Raw genomic sequence first — 12,249 nt, forward strand, 5'->3', positions numbered from 1 at the left:
AGACATAAACAAAAGTACGTGCAGGGAAATAAATAAAAAATTTAAAATATCCGTTATARTTTAACTACCTCAAAAGAATTCTTGAGTCTTGAATCTGACTTCAACAAGGAAGTGAATTAGTGTCAAGAAAGACACTAATTCTTCACAGAGCAATGAAAATCTGTCTCCTTTGGTCTATTGACTTGAATGTTCCTTTTGCATTTTCAGTTTCAGACAGTATTTTAACAACCCACATTTTTAAGTCGTTGGGGTTGAGATATCAGTGAGCACAGACCCGCAGTGTGTAAAACCAAGACTGCTGGTGAAACTTTATGTCATCGTGCAGGTTCTTGGTCTTCCATGARCGTGAGGAGTACTTTTATCGTGTGGGATAAAAGATCAACAGATTTAACAGATTTAACAGCGTACAATGCCCGCGGACTACAGGAGTCACATCTGAGTACCGCTGGGAGGTGAGAGGTGTTTTTTACCCTAGGGTGCTGTATAGTTACCTGCGCCGTTTGCAGCATGCTGGCCCCGAGGGGAGCTCCGGGCCCCTGCAGCTCCGTGGGAAGCGGCAGCCCTGCAGCCCTGGCTCGGCACCGCCCTGCTCTGTGCCTGGGGCGCCGCCAGCCCGGCCCGGCACCTGCCCCGGCCAGGAGCCGCCACCTGCGTTCCGCCACCTGCGTTCCGCCTCCCGGCCGTGCCCGGCCCCGCGGGGCGCCGGGGCGGAGCAGGACCCGTCCCGCCCYGCTGAGCCGTAGGTCGGGCGGCCGTCCCCCCGATCCCATCCCATCCCGTCCCGTCCCGTCCGCGGTCGGAGTGTCTGCGCCCCGGCGCTGGCCGATGGATCCCGAGGCGGCGGGGGACGAGCTGTCCCGCTTGCGCGCCCTCTTCCTGGCGTGCGACGCCAACGGCTCGGGCCGCATCGAGCGGGAGGACTTCGCGGCTCTGTGCGCCGAGCTGCGGGTGCGGCCGGCCGAGGCCGAGGCCATCTTCCAGCGCCTCGACAGCGACCGCGACGGGACCATCACCTTCCCGGAGTTCGCCCGTGGCTTCCGCGGTGCCACACGGCGGCAGCCCGGAGGCGGCGAGCCGGGGGCCGACGACGGGGAGGAGGAGGCGGAGACGGCGACGGCGTGGGTCGCCGCGGGGCTGGAACAACCCTGGAAGGACTTCGAAGTGCGGCTCGGGGACGAGGCGAAGTACATTCCCAGGTAAGGTCCGGGCCTGCCCGACCCCGGCGATGGGAACGAGTGCACGGCCCCGGAGTTGGCGGGGCTGAGCCTGCCCTTGGGCACCCCGGGCTCGCCGCTGCCGAACCGGCCCTGCCGTCCTCGGGACGGGAACGGCCCTGGTGGCGGAGCTGCCGCCGGCGCTGATGCAATCCCAGCTGAGGAACGGCCGTGTAGCCTGATCCCTCGCCCGCTGCTAGCCTGATCCCTCACCCCCTGAGCCCGCAGGTGTAGAGGGCCCTCCACACACCTGCTTGGCGGCTGGGGCGGTTTCCAGCGCTGTTCTTCCTTCCAGCGTGCAGCCGCTCTCCTGGCTTCCCCTGCGCTGCTCTGCCAGCGACCCACGTGGGGAAAGTCAGGCCGGTAAAACGCACGGGATGCAAAGTTCTGCCGGCTTCGCGGCAACTTTCTCTCCGCGCTATTCTTGACCAGCCCCCAGCATCTTTCTTTCACCCCGTCAGCCTTTAACACGTTAACGATGTTGGTAAACACGGCCCTCGGTCTGATGAGCTCGTTGCAATTTGTGAGAGTCTGTCCTCGGTCTCCGTGAAATTAAGACAACTGATGGTAGCTTGGTTGGAAGTGAAACTCGTTTACCACGATCTGTGAGTAGGGGGCTGGTTCCAGAGTATAGAGGCAGATTTTTGTGACTTGCAATAATCTGCCTGAAAGCTGAGGGGCTCAAAATTAGTATGAAAATGTTGGCCATAAAAGGTACAGGGTGATTTTCCTTCATTTTTAAAGTTGTAATATACGATGGAAAACAAATAATATGAGTTTCAGGATTTTGCAGATAGTCAAGAGAGTTAAAAAAAAAATCATATACATGAATATATCTCTATRTTGTCTCTACACAGTGCTCCTTAAATTCCTACCTATACAAATATTTTGGTTCCAGCCACATTAAAAAATGTGTTTGGATTATGAGATGAAAAGTTTCTTCAAAGAAATTTTCAGTCACTTRACCTACTAGTGCAAATCTGGACTCAGTTGTTCTTTTTGGAGTAATAGTGGTTAGTTTTATTGGACTGTTCCATTTCAGACAGGTCAGTAACTTCATACCGGTCCGTCTTAATTTGTTCATGGTGCTTTTCTTGTTACATGCTTGCTTTCTACAGAAAGGAACAAGAACAAAAGACTGAAAACTTGCGGAAACAGTTTACCTGAAATCAGAAACTCAGTAGGAGCTGAAAAAAATCTGACAGGTGAACAGTGGTAACTTGTGGAAACATCTGTCTCCTCTTGGTAATAGTTCTGTGTCAGTATCTTGGCTACTGTTTGCAGWAGCAGTTTCAGTATAGTCTTACTGATTGTGTTAAATGATAATAGTAAGGAAGGGGTGTAGCTTTAATTGGCTCCACTATGCAGATACATCTGGTAGTTTTGCTACATTTATCATGACACAATGTAATTAGTATTACAATTATTTTAGATGAAAACTGCAAACAACTAAATTTTGATGGTTAAATACTATCAGGTGGGCAGTRATTTGATGTAAATGTTTCCTATTCAGGTTCAACTTTGAACATTCTTCATAGCTGGCTGTATTTATTAGATGTGTGTCAGTGTCAGCTGAAGAACAGTGTGCCCTTTGTTTTTTCTCTCTTCTGTCCTGAAGTGCTAGAAGCAGCTCTGTTTTACAGCTCATTTTTTTCCATTTGTAGCCCACATATATTTTTTGTTGAAACCTATGTGAAAGTTTTTTTTTTTTTTTTTTTTTTTTTTTTTAATGTGAGTAGTCCACTAAAATTAGGACCATTTGTGTGAGTAATGAATAATGAGTGAAATTGTTTGAGGAATCTTTGGCAGTAGAATATAACAAAAGCAAGTGAAGTACAAGATGGACTTCAAAAAAGTTATTTATATTTTTCTTTAAATTATTTAGTTTGTTTTAGTTTTTTGTCACTTCAACTTTTTATTCAGGGGAAGGCAGTACTTTCAAAACTAGATCTGTCTTGAAACACACCTGGATCATCAGTACTGTAAAAAAGTTGGTTTTCCTGATATTGTGTTTTACTACTCTTCATGCATTTGTTGTAACATTGACATTGAAATCTATGAGAATTATAATTGCGAAGGAGAAAGTCTTCAAAACAAGATGAGTGCAATTGGTAGTCCCTATTTTTTAATATTTAATTTTTAATATCTCAGTTTATTCTCTTGATCATTTTGGGGTTCAGTTCCTCAAATGCTCTGTCTTGTGGCCACAAACTAGCAAGACACTGGCCCATGTGCTTTGATGCTATTGGGGTTTATACAGAGAGAAACAAGGCATAGCAAATGGAAGTAATTAGATAAAACCACGATTGAAATTGGGAGAAAATCCCACAGTAAACACCTGTGGTCTCTGTCACTCTTCACCTTGACTGAATACCTGTGGAAATCAAAGGGAAGATTGTCACATGATATGCATGTGATAGAGGTTCTGCCTCTGTTTCAGAAACTGGTTCACTTTCTGTGACTGAACTTTTAAAAGCATAAATAATCCTCCATAATGAGGTGTGAAATGCAGTAACAGATGTATAYACTGACCCAGCCCTTAGCTCAGTAGCAGGCATTTGATGCAAGATTATTTACTGCCAAGTACTAAAATAAGYGTATATTACAATAAGCATATTTTGAATTTAATTACTTTTTTAAAAAGTTAATTTTTTTATGGGGTGGATCATACCTCTTTGCAATTTAGTATATCAGTTGCACAGAGCTTTTAGATTATACTTTAAAACATTCAAGTTTGTGCTGAAGCTGTGATTGTATTGTTTGCAGTTAAACAGGCAGAGTCACATTAAAGTTTCTTTACAGCCTTGCTCCTTTCCTCCTCACCTGAACAAATTGTTTGAACTAATTTAGTTAGATTTCTTGGTAAGTCATATATTGTTTGCCATAGCCTTTACTTGTGCTTGGTAGGCAATTTGCCTCTAGGAAAAAAAAGTGGAAAGTGTTTCCAGATTGATAACCTAACATGTGAAGTCAGACTTTACTGAATTGTACAGAGGGTTGTTGTTTTGGTTTTATTTTGTTTTGTCGTTGCATTCATTTAATTTAAAATGCATCTGTCATTCTGCGTTTTTATGTTCAATTAGGAAAATGAGTAATTAAACATAAAATCACACAATGCATTTAGTTTATATGTATATATGGTGAATTAACAGCTGGAGATCTGTTTTATTGAAAAAAAAAAGCTCAGCCGTATGTGTTAGTTTGTTCCTTTATGAAGTGTTAGCCATAGTATAGGAATGGACAAAAAAACCCTTTGGTGCTTGAGGCAGTGAGTGCTTCAGTGCACTGCCCACACTRAACGGGTTTAGCCCTTGACTGTGTTACTGAAAGTTGCTTTCACAACAATTCTTGGTCACAACAATTCTTTGTTGTGACCAATCTCAGTTTAAATTTCAATGGCACAATTGAAAGTTTCCTTTCATACTCCTAATAGATAAACAGTTCCTTTTAAGCATGTGGAAATATCTCCTAGTGGCAGGGTTTTTCCCTTCCTCAGCTTGAGCAAAAATAATCTAACATCCTCTGACTCTTCKAGAGAAAATCTGTACTTACGAATGCTACGATACTTATTTCTCTCTCTAAATTAGAAGCAAAAAACTTCCAGGAAAACAGTAATATCAAAGCCTTCAGTGAGAAAGAACAAAGACTTGGGACTATCAAAAAAAGATTAAGCCCTAYCAGGCAACTTTTGTGTGGTATTTGGCAAACTGGATAATCATATTGGAAACTGAACTAAATTAGTTAAGAGCATGAATGGGGGATGAATCTGAAGCAGAAAGTTTGTATCCCTATTTCCAGTTAAATTCTGCTGCCTCTAAGAGTTGTCATACTCCATTGCTTTGTTTTTTAGTCTTGCAGTCTGTTTTGTTCATGTGCCTTGTACTTTCAGCCAAGCTGACTTTTCATCAGACTCTGATTTCAGCACTGCCTGACTGTGAGATTTTATGCATCATACAATTCCAAAGTCTCCTAATGTGATTATGATATCAGTGTGCCCCCAGTCATATCATCTGGAGCTATATAGAAAATGTGGATCTGGGGAATGTGATAAAATGAGAAAAACATTCTGCTGTTAACATGAGCTACTTAAACTGTGAAGACAGGCGATGCTCATGCGGATATATTGCTGTACTGCAGCAAAGAAGAGGAGCTCTGCTACACAAAAAGCCTGTCCAAAACCTGTCATGCTCTTGCTGTCATGAACCAGGATGGATTTTTGCCAAAGTCAATACAGGGCTCACTATTACCTTTTGTCAGCAATTTGTGTTTACTTCCATGGCATGATGAGCCATGATGTCAGAACTGGAGAGGTTTCCTTGGAAGTTGAAGCATKTTTCCTGGGGAGGAAATAAAGGCAAATCCCGAGGAAAAACAAATGCCGGGTCCTTTTTTGTTACAGGACTGGAGAGGGAATCTCTTCTGTAAGAATATTGTCTTTTAATACATCTCATTGCAGGGGTTTGAGAGATTTGCTCTGCTGAAAATGTGATGAATGCCTTTCTGTGCACTAGAAGACTTTTTGAGCTACTTTTAGTTTTTCTGCTCATCTGATTTTTGCTTTAGTCAAAACAGCATCTGTGCTAACTAACTTAAGCACTGTAGCATTCATTTTCGTCATATTTTATCATCATGTGATCCTTTGCCATAATGCCTTTGAGGCATTCTTGTTTTCCACAGATTTCATCTTTTCCTGCCTGTCCCACAGTCTTTTCCACTGCTGCTCCACTGTCTCTAAATTGCACCTCTAAGAGAGCAGCATTCATGCTTTGGAAACATTAAAAGCTTTTCTCTGGGGATCAGACCTTGGCTGGGCTGTCTCATCTTGGGAGTTACAGATTTGATCATCTTCTTTTAATGCAGCCTGTTTTTAAAGGGGGTAAAGAAAAGTTAGTATTGAAAAAAATCCATAGTGCTTCAAGATGACAAATACTTTGAATATTACAATGTCTTAAAATTTGTGTTATCTGTTTTTCCTCGAGGCACTCAATCTAGGAGAAAATGTTAGGCACTCAGCTGTGACAAAATTAGATACTTTCCCCTGGGTATTGGATTTGATTGTTCTTTTCTGCTGACTGATACAGTGGCATATCCAATGTGTGTYTTTCAGAAAAAGGTCCTTCTCGATCTCTTGGTGACACATGTAGGTTGTTGGTTTTCAGTGTAAGGACAAGAGTCCTTGAGAGCTTTGTTTTGCTCTGACCACCCAGCTTAAAACTTCTTGGCTCAGATCACCTTATGCTTCATCTCTTCATGTCCATACTAGAACAGAAGTGCTGCAAGTAATTAGAGCAATTTTACAAGTTGACCTACAGTGGAAAGAGGTCATTAAAAGAGTGTTCTAAAACCAGATATCACCCTTARGTCAGACTGAGGGGCCTGTGTAGCATACATATATTCTTTCTGGTGACTACATGGGAACGCATGTAAGGTATTGAGCAACTCTGGAGTTGTTATTTGTTGAAAAATTCCATCATCATCCTCTAAACTGCATTGAGAATGTGGATTATTAGGCAAACGGTCACTGCACAATCAGCAAACCAGAAATAAAACTATGAATTGGTAATGATTAATACAGCTGTGTGGATTAAAAGACGTTATGGTACAATATAATCTAAATATCTGATATCTCCAGGACCAGTGTTGTGGGGTTTTTTTTGTGTGGGTTCCCCCCCACCTCCCCAACTCCCCCTTCTGCTATTCCTGTATTCTACCATGGTATTTAAAATCTGTTGTATTAGAAACTGTATTATAATCAGAGCAGTTTTATTTTCTTTGTGTAGTTATCTCAGGAACTGTCTGAAACCAAGTGAATACTGTAACTTTGCTTAAGTTAACTCATGTGAAGCTGTGCAAATATTGACTAATTACTCTTACTAAGTACTAATTTTACAGATGGTTTATGCTGTAAAACCTTTGAGATGAGGTAAGGTAAAGCCAAAGCAGTACGTGGTATTCCATAGTACAATGGAATACTTTTTGCGGGTACTAGTGTTCTGTGTCTGTACCTTGCAGAAGCAACAGAAATAAATGTGTGCAGGATGGGTAGTGTAACCACTATCAGTGGTTAGTCACTGACGAACACAGTGACAGTCTTTCATGCCATATATTAAAAAATGCATTCTGTTCTTTAGCATTTATGAATTTCTGCAGTTGTGTTAGTGTGAAACWTAAAGGTGTGCATCTAAATGCACAAACTCACATTGAAATGTGAGTTTAGGATTTCATGGAAGAAAATTTGCTTTAAAGAGCAAATCTGGGAATTTGCGATGAATTTTGCTAAGACTTTTTGTCCACTCAAAAGATATACTGTTTCGGGTTCAAGTCAGCTTGGTGAAATCCATTTGACAATTCAATTTGAATAACTAATGATATTGCAGAAAAAAATAGCATGTGTTCAGAGGTAACTGAGAACAAMCGAACAGATTGGGCAATATTCATTGCAGCTAATTGACCTGCTGCAGCAGTGTCACAGGTATTCATCAGAGCATGTGAAAGCAGAGGAATGATTAAAAATATGAAAATGGAACTTTGGAACAAATATTCGTCCAATACTTACTGCATGTTGATRCAGAGTGCACATAACTGCTGCTAATTTATCATGGATTCTTGGTGTAACTAAATCAATAACAGTCTTTCCAATTCATGAAAGTGTGTTACTTCTTCCTGAAAACATAAGTTATTAAGTAGTCCTGTCAATTTTGTTGCATGACTTTGATTTCTCCTCTGTTGTGTTTTTTGTTGGTGGCTTGTTGGTTTGATTTTTTGTCCTCATAAGAGAGGTTTTCCCAGCCCCAAATCATCTTTGATCTGCTGCTGTACCCTCTCCATGAGGTCCTTGTCTCTACTGTGCTGAGGAGCCCAGAACTGGGCACAGCTCTCCAGATGTGCCTCACCAGGGCYGAGCAGAGGGGCAGGATCACCCATCTTGACCTGCTGGCCACGCTCTTCCCGATGCAGCCCAGGATGCCATGGGCCCTCCTGGCCACTCGGGCACTGACACTCACGGACAGTTTGTGACCCATGGAGCTTCCCAGCTCCTTCTGCACAGATCTGCTCTGCAGGAGCTCAGCCCCAGCCCGTGCTGGCCTTGGGGCTGTTCCTGCCCAGCTGCAGGACCCCACACCTGCCCTTGTTGAACTCACTGGGTTTCTCTCTGCCCAGCTCTCTGGYCTGTCAARGTCCCATGGAATGGCAGCASAGCCTGCAGGGGGATCAGCCACACCCCCAGTTCAGTGTCACCAGCAGAGTTGCTGAGGGTTCATTCTGTCCCTCTGGGCCATTGATAACCAAGCTGAACRAGACTGRTCCCAGTATTGATCCSTGGGAATGCCACTGCCTGCAGGCCTCCAGCTGGATTCTGCTCTGCTGATCCCTCTGAGCTCTGCCCTTCGGMCAGTTCTCGATCCACCCCACTGTCCATTCATCTGACCCACATTTACTGAGCTCACCTGTGAGGCTGTTRCAGGAGACAGWGACAAAMGAGACAACATCCMCTGTTCTCCCCTCACTGACCCATCCTGCCATGCAATCATAAAAGTATCGGATTGATCAGGCAGGATTTCCCCTAGGTGAATCCTGTGTTTGGAATGTCCTCCAAAATGATCAGTTTCATCACCTTTCCAGGTATGGAGGTGATACTGACTGTCTGGCATCTTCTCTACTTCTTGTCCTTTTTGAAGATGGCAGTGACACCAGCTTTCCTCCAGTCATTGAGCTCCTTCGCTGCTCTCCATGATTTTACACAGATAATGGAGGTTGGCTAAGCAACATCTCCCRTCAGARCCCATGGATTTTTATGGGTGTTAAGTCTGTCTAGCTGATCTCTAACCCACCCTCTGTTACCAGGGAGAAGCCTTTCTCTCTTACRTCCAAGGTCTGGGACTCCTGATAACTGGCTTTGGAGACTAATAAACTGTCCATCTCTCCTATTTTTTTTTGTACATTCAAATAATTTAAAGGACTCTGTGTATTTACACTATTTGAAGAAGTGACATTCTTTGGCATATATTTCTGGACATGAAGAGTGTCTGCTTCTGTCTAAAATTTGAAATGATTCTAAAATAGTTCATTGTCTGTTTTGGTGTGCARTTTGCAGCTCTGAAGGACAATTGCTGAAGTGCTAGGAATTTTTGAAATGTAACATGTGGTAGCAACTCTTCAACTATCAAAAATAAATGGAAATTCAAACTGAGAAACTACAGAGAGATTGCATTTTGTAATGTTTACAATGAGCTTCAAGCTTACTCTGTAAATGATAATAACTTGATACATTGAACTATTTGTCCAGTTGCATGTACTTGTGTCTAAATACTATAAATGTTCTGTGCATTTGACAGTTAATTGAGGTATGATGAACCCAAACCTCAGATATGCTTTGTGATACACAGCATCATCAGAACWGTTCCAAAATTCTCTTGTGCAGGAAACCCATCAGCACAGAAATCTCACTTSTGTCTGTATATTGCTATAGTACAGAGTAAAAGTAAGGCAGATTTTAAGGCTTCAATTTTGTTTTATTTTATCTTATCTTTCCTAGTTTTAATATTTCTGATGGTGCTGTTAATGTCAGTGCTGTTTTGGCACAAAAACTTGCTGGCAAGGGAAATGGTCATAACAGTTTTTCAAATTAAAATCATTAATTGAATAAATGTACATTTGAGGAGTTCTTCAATGTTGCATTATTTACACATAGTTTGTAGCATCTGATCAACAGATAAATCTATTTGTTATTGTTACTGTTTGTGAACCTCAACATTCCTGTTTAAAATACGTTTTGAAAAATGAATTGTAGGCATACATTGGAAGATACTTCACTTACTAAATGCAGGTAAGCATTAGACTTTGTAAAGGCAATCCTTATCAAGAAAAAAAATATGTATGTATAAAGACATTTCTCTGGCATCAGTAAATCTTTATCTCTTGTGCTGGTCCTAGTTTCTGTATCTCAAAATAAATGTCAGCATTTCAGCTGGAAAAAGGTTTTGCAGTGTCTTGAAGGAGTTAAGTTACTTAAAATGGGAATTTGAGCTATAGTAACAGTTATGGTACTGTTTGAATAAAGTAAGTTAGACCTTTGGTAGGGAAATGACAGAAAAGAAGCAGAGTGCTGCAGTGTTGATAATCAAAACTCTGGAATTGCCTCAAGTGGGAAAACATGAAGACAATATACTCTTATTGTTGATATCATGTGTATGGTGATGGTATTAAATAGCCCTGCCTCCTCTGAAGACAGGGAGACATCACCTGTCTGACAAGGAGGATCATTTARTCAGAGTTCAGGCTTTAATTAGCAACAAAAAGACGGCATATATTCCTGGTGTTCAATATGGTGTTAAACTTGACTTGCAAATCATTATTTTTGATTGCATTTCTGCCTCTGATAGTCTATTTCTTCATTATTGTTGTGCTTCCTCCACATTTCTAGACTTGGTCTTCTCTGGTCCTTTTTTGACATTCAGTTTTTCAGTTCTTGAATAACTTTCCATGTTCTAGCATGTGGTCTATGTGAGTCACATTCTGYTTTCCTTGGGACTGCTAAATTCTGTTACAGAAGATTTTCTGGTATATTGCCTAATGTAATCTAGGAGTTGGAATCTAGATGGCATGTAGAAAAAGGGTTTACATGACTTACTAGTAGTATGAACAGAAATCAGTGCTATTTATGTAGTGGTCTGTGTAATAATGGTTTGGCTCTTATGCTGTTCTTTTTTTTTATCCAGTAAAGATTCTCTGCTTTGACAATTAAAATGGTATGCAATCTATGTAAATGAGTCCAGATCAAATAGAAGTCAGAACTATTCCTGCATTGAGGCGGCTTTTAAGTATGAATTTCAGGAAAGCCACTAACATCTGTAGTATCTACAGAAATGTTTCCTTTCATCTCTATGAGATGTGTCTATCATTTTTCACGTGAGAATCATATACAGAATTAACTTCTTATAATGATGGATTTATTTGGTTGTAGACAAGAATAACTTGTCTGAAATGGAAGATCTGTGTTTTCATTTTGCCTACAGTCCACCTCCCTCTGCCCCTTTTCWATTTTAACTTAGGTAGTTTGCTTTCATACCGGTTTCCAATTCTTATGCAACCTCCTGAAATCCTAGGCTTCTTAATGGGTTATAATTAATGTTTGAGCTTCCAAGGAACTTGATATACCTTSTGGGTTACTCCAGTAGAATTCTCTTTACTAGACTGTGAATAGAAATAAAAAAATATTTAATTAGATTAATTTTTTTTTTTTGGAAGTAGCTATATTAAAGCAAGAAGTGGAAATGGTAAACATAATTWAAAATAATTTAAACTGTACTTAATGTTCAAGGCCTGTATCTAGCTTACTGAATTTTAAAAATTGATGGAGAATATCTTAATTTGTAGTAAATTTTCCAAACCTTTAATAGAACATTGTTCCGAGTAATTGCATTAAAATGTGCATATCTCTCTTTTTCAGGCAAGAGCAGGTCAGTGTTCTGTATCAGAATATACATATAGCAGAACCAAGATTAATCCAGCCATATGAGCATGTCATTAAGAACTTCATCCAAGAGATCAAACTTCAAAGCACTGAGATGGAAACTTTGGCTATAGCAGTAARAAGGTATAGTGAATTGTGTTTCTCRTTTTGTCCTGCAATACATTTGAATAAACTACTGAAAATTAATAGCAGAACATGTTAGGCATGCAAAGTATTTCCATTAACTGAGTTCAAAACATAGTTTGTATRCACACACTTGTGCATAAGCATGTATAACAGCATGGAAATGATTACCTGTTTAACTTTGAATAAGTTTGGACCACATTTTTGCAGACTCTATTATTATGTTAAATGCCTTCAAATATTTTGACTCCTCTTTCTTGACTGCAACTTTGAGTTTTGTCATACGTGTTCATGATACTTTCATTTTAGAAACCGTATTTTTTCTTCGTGAGCTTCAAGGAGTGTATTTACATGTTTTAATTACTTGGCACTGAAGTCTCTTGTGATTACTGCCAWAACCAAACAGATTAGCTCAGGACAGAGAGATGTATGTGTTGG

The 12,249-nt window shown here is 41.0% G+C and overlaps 1 protein-coding gene across 1 annotated transcript in view; it reads left to right on the top strand.

Moving 5' to 3' along the window:
* The first annotated feature begins 753 nt into the window (after positions 1 to 753).
* The window catches only part of RASEF (RAS and EF-hand domain containing), a 35,252-nt gene continuing 23,756 nt past the window's right edge, over positions 754 to 12,249 (top strand). The window contains exons 1-2 of the mRNA XM_057370036.1: positions 754 to 1,196; positions 11,665 to 11,811. Of these exons, the coding sequence (XP_057226019.1) occupies positions 826 to 1,196; positions 11,665 to 11,811 (518 nt within the window). The 5' untranslated portion in view covers positions 754 to 825. The remainder of the gene's footprint in view (positions 1,197 to 11,664; positions 11,812 to 12,249) is intronic.

Source organism: Malurus melanocephalus, unplaced genomic scaffold, assembly GCF_030028575.1.
Source record: "Malurus melanocephalus ecotype Western Australia unplaced genomic scaffold, MMel_1.1 scaffold_117, whole genome shotgun sequence".
Lineage (NCBI taxonomy): Eukaryota > Metazoa > Chordata > Aves > Passeriformes > Maluridae > Malurus > Malurus melanocephalus.